This window comes from Aythya fuligula, chromosome 16 (assembly GCF_009819795.1).
Source record: "Aythya fuligula isolate bAytFul2 chromosome 16, bAytFul2.pri, whole genome shotgun sequence".
In the NCBI taxonomy this organism is placed as follows: domain Eukaryota; kingdom Metazoa; phylum Chordata; class Aves; order Anseriformes; family Anatidae; genus Aythya; species Aythya fuligula.
This window is the reverse complement of record NC_045574.1, coordinates 15,407,648-15,427,184: the sequence shown is the minus strand read 5'-3', so window position 1 is coordinate 15,427,184 and position 19,537 is coordinate 15,407,648. Positions and strand designations below refer to the sequence as shown.

Sequence of the window (19,537 nt, the reverse complement as noted above, 5' to 3'; positions counted from 1 at the left end):
CTAGAAAAAAAAAAAAAAAGAGAATGTATCAATAACGTACAGATAGCTTCAAAAAAAACCCACAAATGTGTAATTGGTATCCCAATGTTGTGCTTTTGAAAGCATTTCCAGATCCATTTACTCAGCAGCTTGTTAGGACAGCACCATAGCACACGAGCTGTACAACAGCAGGAGCAGAGGCTCTGCCCGGTGCTGCTGGGGAAGCCCCAGCACATCGCCTGCAGCCCGGTGCCACGGGGAGGCTGGTGGCTGGGGGTCACCGTCACTGCGGAGGGGATCGTGCAAACTTGGCTCCAGCAGCATCCCACACCCACACGGCTTCTGTGCGAGCCTTTCCAGCATCTACTTCCCAAGAGCCACGCAGTGTTTGCAGCAGGTGCATGGTCTTCGGTTATCTGCAAGTGTATAAAAAACAACGTGATGAGGCTGTGACAACAACACTCCCCCCCTCTTTTTAATCATCTGAGCCCAGAAGCTCTGGAGCGCTCCCAGTTAAAAAAAAAAAAAAAAAAAAAAAAAAAAAGCAATATTGCCTTAAAGAGCACAGTGGATGATTTCAGAAAAAGAGGATTGAAACCACAAATGGAGGTTTTACAGAGTGTTTATTTTTCCAATACCACAAGGGACATACATGAGCAGGCCCCCCCGGAGGGCTCTGCAAACCAGACCGGTTCAATCTGTACACTACAGTGGCCCCAGAGGAGACAGAGCCAGAGAACCCCAGCTCTGCTCCCGATCTTTGGTAAGCAGGTTTCACACCTCCGCTCCGACCTCACTAATACTGCGTTTCAGCTCATCCCAGGGTGCGCGTGTGCACGCAGGAGTTGGTTCTCTCTCTCCTTCCACAATATGAGACTGTCAGATGCACTAAAGATAAACCATTTGAGACTAAACTTGTTGCATCCCTCAGGCTTGCATCTCAGTTTAAAAAAAAAAAAAAAAAAAAAAAAAAAGTGCACGGTGAAGGGAGGTAGGATAGAGCTAGAAAAGATACAAGCAGAAAAAAAATAAAAATAACCCCCCCACAATTCTTGCTACTGTGTGCTTGAAGAACAGCCAACTTTTGGCCCCGTTGAAGCAATTCACTTTTGGTAAGTAATTACTCCGAGGAGGAAGAGAGGCGAGTTTCTGCTCTCTGCCAGCCCACGGCTGCACGAGGCCGTTCAGCTTTTTGCAGTGCAGCCCCAGCCGAGCGCTGGGAGATGCGGTTACAGCGACAGCTGGCAGCTAGCTCGGAGTGACCAGGAAAGCACACTCAGCTCAGCAAAGCCCCTCGGGTCATCCTTGAGCTTCTACATCACAGTCTACCTGCACAACACAGCACGGAGCCCTGGGCAGAGGAGGAGGCTGTCAGAACCGAGAGTCACCTTTGCATGTCGAGCCTCACGCTAGGTAAGACAGAATACAGTGGCTCTGACTACAGATGCAGATTAATAACTAACACCACTTTAATGCAATACTGCTGTAGAGCCCGAAAATCCAAGGAAAAAAAAGAACCCTTTATGTTCTATGTACATTACATCCATTTACAGAGTTGGCCAGTACTGTGTACAACATATAAATACATGATCAAACAGATGCATAGAGGATACTTACAGGAGCCAAATAATTCACTTTATACATCCAAGAATGAAAATATTTTTTAAAAAAGGAAAAAAAAAAAAATACTGCTTTAAATGTTAGATGGTCGTCACACAGATGCACAGCTAGACACTTGCAAGTGGTCAGATGCTGTCACGTTAAGGTCCTCATTGCAGAGCTACAATACAGAGATCGCTGGCCACCTAAACGAGCTTCTAGGAACCTTTGACTTTCCCCACTAACTTGTAGCAACAGCCAGCCAAAAGAGGCAGTCACAGCAGCTGGTCCAAGAGTTCAGCCAGGCACGCAGTCCCATGGCCCACGCGTCTTCCTGCAGACCAGCAGAAGGCATTCAGGTGGCACGTGCCACCTATTTGCTTCTTGCATCCTCTCAGTTGGCTCCAGCCAGTACCCGGTCAGCTGCACGCGGCTCCACCTGCAGAGTGCTTCGCTGGTCCCTCCGTCCACCTGCAGCATCCAGAGCCCGTGCAGAACCGTCTCCTGCAGAGCAGCTTTCTGCTCGCACTTACTGCACAGTGGTGCTGCCCACACAAACCGAGAATGGAGATGGCAGAAGGGGAGAGTGGAAGACTGTAGGGGCTAACCTAGCGCAGCCCTGAAATAGAAAACACCCTGTTCCAGTTCCTTTGGATGTAAAGATTTCCTCTACAGAGGGTCCACGGATTGCCACAGCAAACTGCCTCCCGGCCAGGTGTTAGCCTCAGCATGTGTACCAGAGCACAATCAGTATTTCCACAAGAGCGTTAAGCAGAAGGATGGCTCCAGTGGGGCGCAGCCCACAGACAGTGGAGTAGTTGTGAGCAAGGAAGGGTTTTGCGCTGTAGATTTCAGTGGGAAGGCAAGTCAACTTTCCTCACCAAAACAAAGTGTAACAGCATTTCTACTATAAACAGAATAGCATTTTGTGTACAGGTTTTAGGATCAGTCATTATCAAAATACACACACTGAATATACAATTTGTCCCATGGCCATAATTTATTATCTCACCACAAGGCACAATACACAAAGCTTAGAGGGTCCTATACAGTCGTCATGACAAAATGCCCCACAGCCTTTACACATAATCATGGCTTTAAGGCTGCACGAACACTTGAACGATATTTCTTCAACACTGCTGCTATCAGCAAACATCTGCACAGAAAGGGATGTATTATGGTTTGCAGCAAAGTTCGCTTTGTGGGTTAGCTGCATCATGCTTCCAGCAAGACTTCTGGGAAAAGCTGGAGTGTTAGATGAATAATTAAAGCTGGTGGAATTAAGCTGCAGCTTAGAAAGCTTCCCATAAAATGCCTGTTTGATATTGAACTGAGAAGGTATGGAAGAAGGCTCCAAAGGGTGATTGTGTCTTTTCCCTGGTTCCCTTGAAAACTTAAGAAATGGCAGGTCCATAACCAGCGGAACACTTTGCAAGTGCTCAGTTAGCTCCAGAGGGCTTTGTGCTGCTGCCTTCTGCTTCTCTCCACTGTTCTTGGTTGGGCTGTCACATGCCAGCGCGTTCTCATTTCTTATTTCTCCCATGGTGTTCACGTGCTGCTTTGAAGTCCATTCTTCCCTTACACCTGGCATTCCTTCTCCAGACGCACAGCTCTTGGTCAAAGGAATCTGTTTGCTGGGGGCCAAGGTCCCCATGTCTGAAACTTGATCTGAAGCCCTCGAGTGATGTAGTCTGACACTGGCATTGCAAGGAAAACCAGAACCAAAGAGCTTTTTGCCTTTAACTCCAATGTAATTTTTATTGGCCGGTGTACTCCCTGTCTGATTTGGACCAAGAGAATTCACATTTGGAGATAAAAACGGAGGCTCTGGAGATGGGTTCAACTTCTCAGGACTTTTATTTGTGATAACATTTGTTAGTGGGTTGCGCTGCGGCACCCGATGGATCTTGGGCACTTCCTTTTGCTCTTCAAAGCTACAGGAAGAAAACGTTCTTTCCTGAGGGCTCATCTCTTCATGCTTCTGAGAGGCACTTGCCACATTTACTAGTTGGTCTTGGCAGCTTAAAGCTGAGTCAATTTTGGAATGTTTCTCTGGAATAGACTGATTCTCCATATCCTCTGCTCTAGGCACCACTGCCCCTGGTCCCCGCTTCTTTTCCTGGGGATCTACAGATCTCACTGAGTGGAAGTCATCACTCCTGCTTAGGGCGCTCGTCTTCATTTGTACATCTGGAGAAGATTCTTTGCCAAAATAGCAACTGCTACCTCCCTCCACTTGCACGGAGAGGCCTTCTGACTGCTTGTCTGCAGGCGGTTGTGTAACTTCCAGCTTGACACTGGCTTGAGATCCTGGGATGACTTCTTCCAGTGGACGGTTCCCCTTAAGCAGCTGCATCACCAAAGGGTTGTTGGTTTCAACAGAGGATACGGGCCGAGCAGAACCTGACAGCCTCTCGGATTTTGGGGGCAATGGTGCACGCAGCCCCCATCTCTGAGGTGGAGGTGCAGTGCTCGTCTCTGTGACCGAAGGGAAGTCCACAGCAAAGGCCAGACTATCTGTTTCCACAGGTAACTTCGATCTAACTCTATCACGTCTCTCAGTGTTGCTCTGACAGGAGTCTTTCCTTGCTACATCCCTGCAGTTGACACTTCTGAAACATATATCCATCTCTACATTTTCATCAGCTATGTCAGCTTCAAAATCCGAAGCAGTATCTGTTGTCTCACTGTGTGTACTCCGTACTTCATCGTCTCCATTCAGCTTGAACTCTTGAGTTGCTCTCAGTGGCTGACACACATCTTCCGATTCTGTTCTGGGGCACCTCTCTCTAGGCTGCACAAGTTTTTCAGAGGTATCTATCCTATTCTGAGAAATGAAGTCCTCACATAAAGAGGATTTCACCAGAGACTCTGTATTCTGTTCCTCATTACTTGTTTTGCCATCACTCTCTTTCTCTGCCTGCAGATGTGTGAACTGATACCGTGCAGGCATTACTTTCTCCACTCCTGCAGTCACTGTTCTGGAGTTATCGCTATCGTTTCTCGTGCACTGTTCCACAAATGTTTCAGAACCATTACATCTAAATCTAGATATCACTTCTGGCTCACGGCATTCTTTACCACCTGATGACAATTCTGGCAGAAGAGCAGGACAACTGGAGGAATTTTCCTTAACATCAGAAGGATAATCCAGCTGTACTGGGGGAGAGCTACCACCTTTGAGTTCTGACGGAATCCCATCTCCTGTAGGGCTGATCACAGCTCCCTGTACCTGAGAACAAGACAGACCGTTTACTGGAGGAACCAGGCATTTCAGCTTTATACTTTGCCTCTCCTCTGATGCAACACAAGCTGGGGTTTCAGTCCTTGCATCACAGGGGAGCTGTTCAGGGCTCTCCTCCCGCCTCTCCAAAGTTGCACTGTCAGACGATGACCCAGTCACAGCATCACAGAACTGCCTTCTAGGTGAGCCATCCACGGGCTGAGCTTCCCCTGAGCTAGTGCCTGCAGCGCGCTCCGGAACGCCGCTTCCCTCACGCTTTGAAGAAAAGGAGTCTTGTGTTGAAGAGGCAAAGGAATCCGCGTTAGCTGCCTGAGCAGCCATCTCAGAGTCAGCCTTTTCTCCATTTAGACGGAGAGACGGCAGTAATTGTGTTCGTTGTAGATCTGACGAACGCTTTCCATGAGTTCTCTTTGATCTCCTGTGCTCTGTGTGGCTGTTGGATTCTCCTCCGCCACCTCCTTCGTCAGTGCTTCTCCCTCCGCCTGGGCCACCCCCACCTCCGATGGCAGCTGTAGCAGCTTCTCGCTGGGCTCGGGCCTGCAGAGCACGGGCTTTAATGTCTGCGAGTGTTCGGGCCCCGCTCCTGCCCCGGCTGGAGGGCTCCGTGTTGGGGATGATCCTGGGGCATATTTGGTAAGCTGGCTGACCTTTAACCACCCAGGGTGGTTTAATACGTGAAAGTTGAATCTGAAAGAAAGAGAAAAGCACTTAGTGCTAAGGCTCGACTATTTTCAGACAGTGAAATGCATTTTATTAACATCTGTTCATCGTAAGTCTTGCTATGAGAATTCAGTATAAAGAGTTAAAATTCCAACTTAAAAACAAACTTTGGCAGAGAAGTAGCATGGCTCCCGTAACCTCTGCTTATGCGCTCTGTCACGCGATACGTAAAGCTCACTTAGCATTAACACTGCTTTACCAGAGCCAGCAGATGAATATGAAACGGGTGGTTTGCTTTCAGAGCTTTAGAAATCAAAATGGTCTCCTTTACATCAGGATGACTACTCTGAAGCTAGCAAGATGGATGCCTCCAGTTAAAACAGCAAAAGTGAGAAGGAATACTTTTCTGCCCCCAAAGGAAAGGAATTGGGAAACTACACGTGATAAAGAACACGATTTGAAGGTCTCTTCTGCAATAAGTCAGATAGTTTCAGGAAAAGTGATTTCTGTATTCGCAAAAATGCAAACTAACAGTCAAGGTTACCCTGCGCTCTTGTGCAAAGACCTTGGAATGATTTTCCATTCTTTGCCCTTCTAAACAAGATAGTGACCTGTGGTAATCCGAGGTACTTAGCCAGCTCTGCCAATGAAACCCTGGACTACTTCTGCTAAGATGACAACACTTGACATTTCAGTAATGTTTTGATGCTAATAAGCATGACAGCCCTGGGATACCAAGCAGCTATAATTCTCTTTCCTACCCGGATGGGTGGGACTTTTGGCTCCTCTTTAGTAGGCTGTGGCTTTTCTGGGTGAACACTTTCAATTGTGTTACGAAAGGACTGACGATCTTCAAGCCGGGGCTTCTTTTCGGGGAAGGATGCAGAGGCAGCCTCCTCAAAGCATTTCCTCTTCTGGTCCTTTGACTCCCGAGCTGAGTTCTCCTGGGGCAAACTAGGAATTCTGCTTGCAGCTGCCGATGACGGATCTTCCGATTTACTGTGCGACTTGGAAGTTTCTGGAGAGAGATGCAGTTCTGAACTCTCTGGATTCAGTACTGCAGTAGAAGTGCTTGTTGGATCATCTTTCTTCAGGTCCATCTCAGGTTTGGTCTCTTTACGAAGAGAGGAATCTGGTCCCACAGAGGCAGTCTCTTTGGAGGCCTCCTTTTGCTCAGATTCACGTAATTTGTACAGGCTCCTCCTGGCTCTGCATCGCAGGTCGGCCCGGGAGCGTTTCTTGAAGTGCCCGTCTCTCTGCCGTGTAGAAGGACCGCGTGACAATCTTGCTTCTCCTTTAACAGACAGTCCTGTCCTGTTCTCAGCATCTTCTTGCACCAAATTCTGTTCCTGGGATTCTTCTTGGGTCAAGCCCAACCTATAAGGCAAACATAAAAACTAGTTAGAAGCTAAAGCCCATCCTAATTTAAGCATTTCATCTATTATTTATAGCTGTACTGTCACCACTATACATAGTAACATACACATTACAAAGCAGAGACTCATCAAAACCTCATTAAGTCAGTCTGCAATGAGATAACCTGTACATCTGCTATCCCACATTACTGTCACAGGGAACAATGAAAATCAGAAAATGTAAAGATCTGTGATGGAAAACAAATAGTATTCACTTGTCTCAAAAACAAAATAAATAGGCTATAAAACTCTGCTCTGACCAAGCCAATTCCACTTAAGGATTCCCCTGAAGCAACAGTCCGAATGATTCACTCCACAACTATATTTTTACAAGGAGTTCATGGTGCATCTTCTCAAGCAGAAACACTCTGCCACCTTCATAAGCATAGATAAAACAGGACAGGGGAGGCAAAATTTATTACCTTTGTCCGTAGTAGTCCTCAAAGAACTTCTCCTTCCATTGTTCCACTCTCTTCTCCTTTTCCATCTCCTGCCGAATTCGGACTTGCATTTCATGTGTGAATTCACCTACAAGAAAGCAAGATACTGAAATTCAGTTCCAAACAAAATAAATTTTGCAAATGTAACCTTTTTTTGTTTTAATAGTATAGTACAGCAGCTCTCTCTCTCTGAAGGCCATATCTTCTGTTATCATGCTGCTCTCCACCCTATTACGGATCTACAAGCCGCCTGCAACTACTTAAGGACAGTCACACAGCCTCAAGCAAATCTGAAAACAAAACAAAACAAATTCTGTTTTACCAGATGTAGGTCACCATTTAACGGAAGATAAGTCTAATGTTACTTTACACCTCCACCATTCCATTCTGAAGGCCCCATGGCACCTAAGGAAAACACATCTTTGATTTTAACAAAAAAAAGAGATAAAAATTGGGGGCAATACAGCCAGATATACAGCCAAACTGGACTGAATTTCCATTTGCTAACTGTAAGAGGAAAAACAAAGAAAGCTCACAAAATGATTACCCATTCTCCAACCACAGAAGCAAGCAAACCTACTCACCATCAGCTAGTCTTTCTCTCCAGCTCTGAGCAGCATGGGTGAAAAATTCGTTATTCAGAGCACTGCCACTGAGACGCATCAGCCCATCAGCCCCAACCTAAGAGGACAAAAAACAGGTCAAAGAGAAAACATTTGCTTCAGATGTTCCGCAAGCAAGAGGCTACACAGCGAGTGGAAAACACCCAAGTGCTGCACCTCCATACCTGTCTGTCAACTTCTGGAAGGAGGTAAAGAAGCTGCTGCTGGAAGTGCGATGGGAGCGCGTTAAATGTTCTGGAGTTTATCAGAGCTCGCAGGTTTGTATTGACAAGAATGGAACCCGGTGTTTCGAAGTCAATATCCTCACCCCTGTTTCGTTTCATTTGCCCTGTAGTTTAAGGACAGGTAAATAAGATAAACATTATTGTACAAAAATGTTTCAGCATTATGGGCAAAAACCCCACACCACGAACTACTGCAGCAAAACCAGTAAAGACTGTAGTATTCAAGTGTGAAGAATGGCTCTCTCAGCCATGCTAATTAATAGCAAGCACGCATGTGGGATTTTGATACGAGGTCATATTTTTGTCATGTTCAGGTACAGTTCTTGATACTGCTTTTCAGACTAGACAAACTTCTCAACAACTGGCTCACTATGGTTCAGAGAGGAAGGTCCAGATGAAGAGCCTTAAGAATGTCATATGCCCTCCAAAGGAAGAGAACCCTGGTGTTCTTTTCTTGGAAATACACAGACTTCAACATTGCCTGCTTTTATGGATGATTTTCTCCTAACTTTAATCAGGAGCACTTACCAGCTGTGGGCTTTCGGATACCTCTCAGTAGCTGTGGCGGATCCCTGTTTATTTCTGTTCTACTGCGCAAGGTGGTGTTGCACAGGGCCAAAGAGCTGCTGCTACTGCTGGATGTGCTACTGCTCTCCCCATCAGCATGCCTTCCTGTGAAGCCTAAAAGCAAAACAATCTCACAAAAACATGCAAAGGATAGCAGAAGCCCAACTTGCAGAGTGTTTTTAGCATACCAAAATTACCTGCTAAGAACAACAGTTTTACTACTACAAGGTTTTGTCCAGTTACCAGCTATTTTGATGGAGATAAACGTATACTCAACAGCACAACTCAGTCACTGTGCATTCTCAGCAATTATTAAAGAAGTCCTCAGTCAAACTTACAATTAGGGACTACTGATTAAGAGCTAACTACAGAGCCATTGCAAAAATCACCAAAACAAAAGCAATGCTCACCAGATGCAGACTCCATGTGTGCCCCATTTACTTTCAGCGGTGTTAAAACAACACGTGGCAGCATTACACCGGTCTTTTTCTTTTGTTTGGTTGTCTGTGGTCCAGAAAGAAAACAAGAACAAAACAAAGAAAGACATTACAGAAAGACAGGTTAATCTTCCATGTACCATATTTCCCAAATAAAGAACCACCCAGATCCTAGGTAAATCTTCACGTGTCAGTCATTAATTACATTTACAAATAGCAGAGTGTTCAAAATTACCTCCTTGTATATGATCCCTCCATGTCATAGAAACTCCTCGCCTAAGGACACAAGCCCGTAACTCTCCCCGAGGCACCTGTGCACACCTAGTCCCTGTCATGCTAATCCCAACAGCATGCAGCAATGAAAGCTTCCCTTCGGAGGCTTTTTGTTTCCATTAGTCCCACATTTTCCTACCTGTGAGGCTGTTCTGCTGCTCTCCCTGGCAGTAGAGGATGCCTTGCTCTGAGATTCAGTGGAACAGGAAGCATTAGAGGAGGTTTCATCAAGAGACACTGAAATAGACGGGCACTCGGTCAGACACAGAAGTAGATGCTTATAACTTAAGATTAATGTTATCAGACACTTACCATCATTATCACCACTCACAGTGCTTGCTTCATTGGACTCGCAGCTTTCTGCGTCTGCTGTATCCTCCAGTTCATCCCCTTCTGGCACAGACAGATTTCGAGACCACTGAAGAGCATCCTTCTAAAGGGGTAAACAAAGCTCAGGTGACTACAGTCCTTCCTCCCAACAACTACCACTTGAGCCAATGGGAACAGATGGTTTAGTGGATGTAGCTTTTAGTTTAGATTTTTTATCTTCCCTATTTTAATCCTTTTCATGCAGTAAGATATTTTTAAGCATGTTTAGGCTCCTAATGGAAAGAAGTCATCCTAACTATCAGCACGCTTCACAGACACTTCCTAGATGAATAACTCAAATATATCCAAAACATGTAAGGTTAACATATCACGCTTTTCTGCAAGAAACAAGCAAGCACTTTCTAATGAAGAGAAACATCTCATTCTTACTACTAAAAGAACAGGTATCACCAGAATTATCAACTACTAAGATAGCAAGCTTAGTAGATGCATTTACTACTTGTATAATCAAAGCCATTTCAATTCCATCTGTTTGCAGTAAAGTATGACAAATTAACAAAATTTTCTGACAGCAGGAAAAAAGGATGCAAACAAAATAGCCAAAAATACCAGTGTCTATTAAGCTGATATTTATCAGGGAATCCAACAGTACAAAACAATGCAGAAGAAAAGCCTGAGACCAGAAATGTTTTCAACATTTATGATTACTGGGACAATAGACTAAAATAAAAAACATTTCAGAGGGACCTTGAGATGTGAGGAAGATGGTGATGCTAACTGTACACAGGATGCAGTGAAACACCATCCACCCAGAGAAAATGGGAATACATTTTCCAATTGAGATTTTACTCGGAGCTACAAGTTCTCAGACCAATGTAATTTATTGGTTGGCCTTGTGGCTGTCGGAAAAGGAGTGAAACAGGACCATTCTGATAATCAGCCACCTGAGTTGAACTCCAAATACTGGAAGAAGAATTTATCTTACTTGAGCAATTCAAGAAATAATAAGGGGTTTAAAATGAATATATCACCTATGGCTGAATATAGCCGAAAAATACAAACTAAAGTGAAATAATGAATTCCAGACACACTTTCAGAGGATGATCTCAGATGCAGCACATTCAGCTCATATGATGCTCAGTTACAGTTTAGCACGCAGCTATGCATTACAAGCAGAGCTTGCACCTTGGCCTTCAACTGAGAGTAGAAACTCAACATTTACCTTGAGCGTGAACAGGCTGATCCGTCCAGGCAGTTTGTAGAAGAGGCCATCGCCTCCCCTTGAATTGGAATGGAGCATGGCATTGAGGCAGGCCAGGGGAGAAGTGCCACTGAAAAAGAGGAAGGCAGGAAAGGGACTCAGACAATAACTAAAAAAAAAAACAAAACAACAAAAAAACACCAGAAACGGGGGCTGATCAAGAAAACAGCCTGAAAGATCTCTTTAAATTAGCATCATTTATCTGACTTAGGAGAATAAAGATGATACTTATTAACCTTATGGGATAGGCTCTTCAGTCAGGATAGTATTACTGTTTTCCTGTTTGACCTGTAATTAGCCTCAACACATCACAGTAAAACAATCCGCAGAAAACAGGAAACGCGCTGATTTTGAAGTTACTCCTGGTCATTATTTTAGCCCTTTCTAACTTGTATTATTCCTTTTTTGCTTCAAATTTTCAGGACTGGTTTGAATTTATTAAAAACCAGATTTACTCAGCAGTAGAAAAACACAAAGTCGGCAAAAATTATACACATTTCTGAAACGTCTCTCCTAATTGACAGGACTGCACTGGCAGGGTTAGATAGAAAAGGTCTGATGAACTGATTTGTCAAGTCCTCTGTACCAGCCTGGTTTTGCCATTTGTGATTAAAGCAGCCTACGCTCACACTGATGGAACTTCTGTGCATGTGAATCTCATGTTTTCCAATAAGTCACACATGTGCATGCAGAAAGTTACCTGGAAAAGACATTAAAGCAATATTGATTTCAAAATTATTAAAAGTGAAACTGAAAATTGGACTGAGACAAAACATTTCAAAGAAAATCATTCTCAAATTGAAAACTGCACTTAGAACAATTTCTGTTTCCACCCTCAATGCATTTGGTTGTTGGGTGTTTATTCACAAGCCCCAACAACAGAGGAAATTACCCTCGATCATTTTTAGATACTATGAAAAAAAATTTCCAGCCTTCTGGCCTGTTAGTGCTTTCCCTTCTGTATTTAACGGAACACTCAGCAACCCAACCAGACACAACAAGTTTTCTTAGAATGGCAAAAAAACACCCAAACCCCCCAAAACAACAACAACAACAACAAAAAACAAACCATACTTTTTCGCCCAAAGAAGGAAAAAAAAATAGTTAAAACTTTCCCAGGAGGCAGAAGCCAGCTCTGGTGCTGGAGGCCAACGTCCCAGCTCGTGCACAGGGCACGTAGGACAAGCAAGGGCCAGGACCCTTCCGACGGGCTGGCGTTACCCCGGACCAGGACAACACTGCCTTAAATTGATTCAAAGGGAAAACCACATCTTGAGTCGCCAAGCCATTTCCTTCAGGAAATGGAGTTTCAGGAAGGCCTTTTATTCAAGGACCAGGAAAGTCTGCCGCATATTTAGCTAGACAGGATCACTGCCTGCATTCTTTGAACAATTATGCGGTGAAGAAAACAGTCTTTGCTTAAAGCAGAGAATTAATAACGGGAAGAAAACAGACATCCCAAAGGAAAACCACCAGCCTCTAAACAAATGATGTAGCTCGGTGGGGTTTAGCATGATGCATGCTGCGGAGTTGGGTCCTTAGCTACCTGCTGTGACAGGTCACTTGTTAAAAACAGGGAGAACATCGCAATAACTAATGTCTGAGAAAATGGATCTGCTGTTACCCGTAGCACAGGACAGCCTGTGCACATAGGGCTTCAGCTAGCTACCTGCTTGAACAACAGGGCTGATCTGAGAAAGGTGCAGGCTATTGATTAAAACAAAGATATATGGCAGTTTTCATTAAAAGCCTGCCTCAGGGCTGTGATACCACCACCCGCATCCAAACCACAGAAGACCTACTCGGTAAGGATCCCAAGCCACAAGCTTCCAGCAGCTCCAGTACTGATGCAGCAGCACGGTGGCACAGCACCTCACCAAACAATGGTAACTCCCACGCACAACACCTCCTCGTGCATCAAAGTTTTTCACTATTCAAACCACCACAGCTGTTTCCTGACTTCGCATACAAACACGGAGCAGAAACAAGATAACGCTTGGAGTTGCTGGGTCCCAGAAGAAATTAGTTTACTTTCTGTAGCTGGTTGAGTACAGGTTCAAAAAATGCAAACCCAATGGTGGGAAACAATCTGCAGAATCAAGGCGAGGAGGTAAACGTGACTAGAAAAAGTCTGCACATCTGCAGAAGTCAGTCAATAGGCTGTGGATGGAAAAGACTGCTTTTTCTGCCACTGGTCCTCAGTGGCAGAACTCATGCAGAACCTCAAATCCTCATCCTTTCTTTTTTTCTTTTTGGTGGGGGGCCACACGGCACTAACTGAGGCACTTGGACTGTCACAGCTACTTATTTTCTTTGATGTGCAAGACAATCCTTATTTTCTACTGGCTCACAGAAACAGAGGTCCACAGGAACTTAACCAAAGCAAATAATCTCCCACTCCTGTAGTTTCCTAAGTTCCATATCAGTTTTTTTCCAGATTGAGAAGGACATATCCTCTGCACGATGTCAAGAGCCACAACAGTGTAAGCAGCACTACCACAGTGCTCAAAAATCTGAGCAGAAGCCAGGACAGTAATATAAAACAAAGGAGACTTTTCTGAGTCTCCTACTGTATAACGTCTGCTCTGGAAATGAAGCATCAAAGGAGACAGAACTTAAACTTACTAAACTAGAGCTGCAATAGTAGAACGTACCAGGAGCTACTTGTGAGAGAAACACATGAGTGGCAAACACAATACAGGAATCAGAGCTGCAACAGGCATTTATTTCACAATAGGTGGATGAAGGGGGCTCTGTATGTTATCAAAAAATCCAAGAAAAGCTTCCAGTTATTGTCAAAGAAAAAAAAAGTATATAAATGTCTGTAATGTAATCTGAAATTACCATGCTGGCAGAGAAAGAAGGAAGAAAAGTGGGCTAGAGATGAGGCAGAATCACATGAAACAAGCCAAGGCTTTGTATGAGGCCTCCTCACCCTCCATGCACAGTTTTAAATGAGATCCCCAATACTAACCTCATTTCCTTTAGTCCTTCAGCCTCTATGACCTGCAGAATCTGTTTTGGGGTCATGGGAGCATCCGAGTAGTTTTCCAGCACCTGAGGAGACAGAAACACTGGGTGTCATCACAGAACTTGCTTCTGTATTCACGGAACTGCTCCATAGGCTGGGGTTCAGAGACAAAGAAAGTTCTGTGTGGCACAGCATTACCTACAAAAGACGTGCTAAAAATTTCAGGCTACCTCAAGGTGACGGTAAGCATTACAACAGCCTCACCTTCACTTGGTCCCTGATCAGCTGAAATATGAACACGAAGAAGAAAAAAGCAGCAGAATTCGGCTTTGACCCCGTAACAAGAAAGCCAGTTGGTGCTTTACCAGACTTCAACCTGCATTACACCACGTTGCTACCACATCCAGCCTTCAACACTGTGCTTAGAGACCCTCAAGTGATGTAAAAGTTCTCCCTACCTCTCAGCAGAGAATCCAGTACTTTTCTGGCAATAACAATATCACTGCCCAACTATGTACTTCTGAAGCCTACCTTCCTTGGATTACTGCATTCATTTCAGCTTCGCTCCATCTCCAGAGTCAGAATTCTTGTCAGAGAAGGACAGAACTCAGAAAGGGACTACGATAACAGCAAAGGATATGGGAAAAATTATGGGTAGACACTAAAAAGATTTGGACTGCTTGCCTTTGAAAGCAAACGAGTAAAGTCAGGTATTAAAAAGGCAATAAAATAAATAACATCTCATCCTTTCATATATCATAGGAAGAACAGAATTGCCACTTACACATGAAGGATTAAAGAGGCTATTCATTACTTTTAAAGCCTGTAGAACTTACTGCTCCAAAGAATCTAGAAATAAGAATTTCAATGACACAAAAAGAGGACCGGACTTTTCTGTGATAAGGAGATTATCCACAAAATCAGGAAACAATGACCAAAAGAAAGCTGCAGTAGATGTAAACCACCAGGTTTCTTTGGAAGCAGATAACCCTACAACTCCCTGACACCCCTGGGTCTGCTCGAGCATGAGGACTGCACCACAGGCGTGTGACGTGGCCCGAAACAGCCAAGAAAAGTGGCCACAGGTATTCAGCCTGGAACTTTCTGATCATAATCATGATCTAAATTCCCCAAGCGTAATGGCTACGGTGATGCACAATCCTGATTTTGTTCGTCACCAGGCTTTAGAGGGCTCCACAACCCGATACTGGCTTTCAGTTTGACTTGAGTGAGAAGCAGCAGAGGAACCCAAATGCCCCAGTTATATCAGCAGCATCTGGAACTGAGTCACTGCAGCAACGAGTCAAGGCACAGGGACTGCTGCCTGCCCTGCAGGGCTGTGTGAATGGGACACTTCCAAACAATGCCATGCAGGGGACCACTTGGGTCTCCATCCCATCTCCCAACCTCTGCAAATAGGGAAAAAACAACCTCACGTTACTGTAGGGCTCAGCCACGGGTTTTGATTAAGGAACTTCTTAAATGACATCCGCCCTATATGGATTTTTCAGATGCTTGAAGATCACACGAATAAGTGATGCTAACCTGGTAGGGGAGAACTACAAACCCTGAGATAACACACGGTGAAAACACGAAGTGATGAGCTATACTCAAAGAGTAAACAATTTTAATTCCCTGCCAATACGGCTCCATCACACTTTTTCCTTCACTAATCAGAAAACCTCCGCGGGTTACCATTCCTCTGAGCCTCCCTCGGAATCTGTCACTGCCCATCACTCCGAGGGGACAGGCTGACGAGGGGAAGCACATCGCTGCAGGGGCAGATGCAAGATCCACAAAAGGGAAGCTGCCTGTTCTGAAAAAAAAACAAGGAAATTCTTCACAGCTTACAAAACCTCTCTCAAGTGTCAGACACAGCGCAGCCTAAAACTGAGCATGAATGAGCATTTACATAAAGATAAAAGAATCTGCGCTCAGGGGAACAATTTCCAATCAACAGCTATATTAAGTGTACAGACTGCTTAACGCAAGCGCTGGGAGAAGATCCTGCCTCGTTAGCCAGCAGAGCCCAGCCTCCAGCAGCCATACCCCAACCCGACCCTGCCTGTGCCACGTTAATCCTGCAGCACAAGCGACACCGTAACCAACCCACGAGGATTTTCCCCTCCAGGATTTGTAGTACTGAGAGCCAGGGGTTCCTGCGCTGGAGCCTTACATCGCTCCCCCCACCAAATCACCCGTGTTGGAGGTGTTTGGCACTGACAGCACTTGCCCAACAGTTCCGTGGCTCTGGGTGTTCGAACGGATCTTTGAAGGCTTATTTTATGGGATGTGCATGATATTAGCTCTGTAGGGGCAGCAACACTAAAAAGCACTTTTGCCTGTGATTCTCGGAAACACTGAGAGGAATGCAGAATCCAATAGCGTGCGTCAGAAAGGAAAATTAAAAGCATTTTGACAGGGAGCATGTGTAAGCCTAGTGTTAAATAAAGATCTATTTTTAGTGGATTTACAATCAGTCCTGCAAGCTGGAAGTGCAGCTACGCAACTGCAGGTCTCTCTAAGTAGATAATCTAGGAGGAGATGGTTCTATTTCTGGTTCTTCAATGGCTCTAAGATGCTGCTGAGGCTTAGCCATCTCACGCACCTACTGTGATGTGCCTGAGGCTCTAGCCAGAAGAGCAGTAGGTGAGACGAGCAGTGTTTGTGAAGAGATCCCTTCCCCATCGCTCCACGAGGGCGGGGAGGTACGTCAGGAAACGGCTTCTTAGAAACCCAGCAGCATGTGGTGTTCTGGGCAGCCCATAGATAGGGATCTTTCATCCCTCAGAGCTCAGGACATTTGAATGAGAGGGGATTTGGTACCAGATCACCCAGCGCTGCTCCGGCCACGAGGTCGCTACCCACAGAGCCTCCCAGGGGCGCAGGGTGCGGCCCCGCAGTGCCGGCTTCCCGCACCCAGGCTCTGCAGAGGTTCACTTGCACCCTTTTCCAGTTTTTCAAGCGACGTCACGTGGGTCAAAAACATTATCATTTTCACACAAAAAGATTATGCAAGTTGCTGGAAGACGGATGCCTGTCTGATTAGGTTTCTCCCTGGCAAGCAGTGAGAACACACTCGGATACCCAAACCAGTCTCACACAGGAGAGGCACCAAGACCCTATTGTAGGACACGCTCGGTGTGAGAGGTGAGCCTCAGCTGGACTCACCCATGCTGTCCCCTCCTGATGTTTGTACAATCCAAGCCATAACCTCACCGGGTTAAAACATCAAAACAACACAGCCCAACAAACCAAACAAGCCAGCAGAATACCCTCAAGCCCAATAAATCCCTTCCTCTATAGCAAGCAGGCCCGCATCCTCACAGAGCAGAGGCTGAGCATCGCTATGGAGCTAACGGCAGCAGGGATGGGATCACTGCTCGATCCATGCACCAGCACCTGGGATCTGCAGAGATCCACCTCAGGGTGCCCTGAGGACAGTGGCTGCTGCCCGGGGACCAAGGCAGCGAGCTGTGGTGCTCAATGCACACTAGCAGGACAAGAGGAGCTCACTTGTTCATTCACCTTCACTACCTGCGAAGTGTCCAGGCTGGGTTTGTCGCGTTCCCTTGCTCGCAAATTGGGGTGGGGATGGATTCAGCTTAAAGGCTTGACGGGGAGAAGCTGGGGTGGGCAGAGAGCAGCAAGGAGCCGCCCCACCGCTGCGGGCACCACTTGGGAAGTTGGAGGGGGCTCCACAAACGTCCCCAGAGCACCGACACCAACCCCAGGGCTCAGCCCAGCTCCTGGCACGCCCAGCCCCACGCTCTCCCCGTGCTGGGACCCCGCTGCCCCTCGGTACCGGGAGCAGCCCCCTCGGTGGCAGCACCCCCGGGGCTCCCCACAGGCCTCTCCTGGGGGGGCTGCGGGGCCGGGAGGAGGCCACCAGCGGCCGGCTCCCAGCGTGGGGCAGCTCCGGGCCCCTCGGGCTGCGGCTGGGGGGGACCGAGAGGACCCCGGGCACCCCCCGGGCACCCCCCCGAGCCCGGGGCCCACCCCAGGAGCCCCCCACCGAGCGCCGCGGCCTGGAGGCGGCCCCGGGCCCGGGACACCCCCGGTGTTGTGGAACCCCCCCCAACCCCCGTTAGGCCCCCTCAGCCCCGGTTCGTCCCGGTGGGCCCGGGGGGGGCCTAGAGGCGCTCCGGGGGTGCCGCCCCCGCCCCCCTCCCGTTCTCCCAGCCCCGTTTCCCCCCTCACCAGGCGGGCGGCCTCGGCCCACGTGCGCTCCTTCTTCCTCCGCTGCTTCATCTCCTTCATCCTCCTCCTCCTCCTCCTCCTCCCTCCCGCGCGGCGCGGACCGTTAGGCGCGGGCGGGCGGGCGGGCGGCGGCAGCAGCGGGCGGGCGGGCGGGCGGCGGCGGGGGCGGGGCGGGGCCGAGGTGAGGCGGCCGGGGGGGGGTGGGGGCGGGGGCGGGCGGGGCGGCGGGGGCGGCTCCGGGCGCTACGGGAGGAGGCGGCGGCGGCGGCGGCGGCTCGGGCCCGGCATAACAACGGGGTCAAAGGGCTCGGAGCATTGAGGGGGGGGGGGAGGAGGTGAGGGGGGAGGAGGCGGGGCGTAGGCGACGGTGGCCGCGCCGGGACACGGGAGGGCCCCGCGCGCCGCCAGGCTGAGGGGAGGGGCCGCGCGGCGGGGCTGGGAGCCGTTTGAAGGAAAACAAAGCGCGGGGGGTGCTGGGAGTTGTAGTTCGCCGCGGGGCATTGCGCTGCTAAGGCAGGAGGAGCGCGGACTACAACTCCCAGAGGGCGCCGCGCGCGCGGTGCGCGGTATGGCGGGCGGGCCGCGGGCCTCGCCTGGTGGCTGAGGGGCGCTGAGGGCCCGGCCTCGCCTCAGGCCGCGGAGCGGGACCGGGACCGGCACCGGGCACGGCCCCACCGGGGGCGCCGCCGCGGCTCGGGGGCGTTTGGCTCAGCGCCTGGCGGCCCCGCTGCTCGCCCCGAGGCTTCTTTAGAGCACGAAGTCCCCGCGCCCGGCCGCCCCCTCACAGATTAACGGTGATAACGGGCGCGCTGCGGTGCCCCGAAACTCTGTGTGGGGGTGGCCCTGCGCTGCTGGACCGAAAAGGTGGTACAAATAAATAGAAAACGTGAAAGTATGGGCAGGGTTCAGCCACCCGAGGGGCAGCCGGGCTCAGTGTGGCTCTGAGGAGCTTGGAGGGCTTTGGGAGCTCTCTGGGAGCTCTGCGACACGGCCATGCCTGTGAGGAGAACCTTGGGTTCAAAAAGAGGAATTTAAGAGGTAGTAAGCGCCTGGAGCACTCAGAGTTAAACCCACGGTGAGCAGCCGGGACCAGGGCTCTCCCTTCAGTTCCATTTCAGCCTCCTATGGCTTTTGCAGGTTGAGTTTTCCAATCTGTGTTTCAACAGAACAGAAACAACCTAAAACCGGGTGCACGTTAAACGCTGCGGGTAGAAGAGAGGTAGAAGAGTAGATCCAGCTGTACAGGTGCCTCTCTGAAACTTGGCAAGTGCTCCATGTGCAGTGAAGGCTGGCTTACTACAGCTAAAAAATAAA

General features: G+C 48.0%; 1 protein-coding gene across 2 annotated transcripts; it reads right to left on the bottom strand.

The window, feature by feature from the left end:
* Positions 1-1,426: 1,426 nt before the first annotated feature.
* ASXL1 (ASXL transcriptional regulator 1) lies at positions 1,427-18,293 on the bottom strand. Of its 2 annotated transcripts, XM_032198411.1 has the most exons (12): positions 18,224-18,293; positions 14,027-14,109; positions 11,014-11,122; positions 9,774-9,894; positions 9,601-9,698; positions 9,162-9,255; positions 8,713-8,865; positions 8,125-8,288; positions 7,922-8,018; positions 7,320-7,425; positions 6,244-6,859; positions 1,427-5,509 (listed from the first exon to the last, which is right to left on the bottom strand). In XM_032198411.1, the coding sequence occupies exons 1-12, from the start codon at positions 18,281-18,283 to the stop codon at positions 2,582-2,584; spliced, it is 4,629 nt and encodes a 1,542-aa protein (XP_032054302.1). In that variant the 5' UTR covers positions 18,284-18,293; the 3' UTR covers positions 1,427-2,581. The 2 variants fall into 2 exon arrangements, with proteins under 2 accessions (XP_032054302.1, XP_032054301.1); XM_032198410.1 differs by having other exon boundaries at positions 9,601-9,894.
* Positions 18,294-19,537: the final 1,244 nt, after the last annotated feature.

Excerpts from the sequence above, each read along its gene's own strand:
- ASXL1 (XM_032198410.1), bottom strand. The coding sequence starts at position 18,283 with ATGAAGGAGATGAAGCAGCGGAGGAAGAAGGAGCGCACGTGGGCCGAG. Across the intron at positions 14,110-18,223 it reads GGGCCGAGGCCGCCCGCCTG|GTGCTGGAAAACTACTCGGA; the intron begins GTGAGGGGGGAA and ends CTGTCTCCTCAG. Across the intron at positions 5,510-6,243 it reads CAAAAGTCCCACCCATCCGG|ATTCAACTTTCACGTATTAA; the intron begins GTAGGAAAGAGA and ends TCTTTCTTTCAG.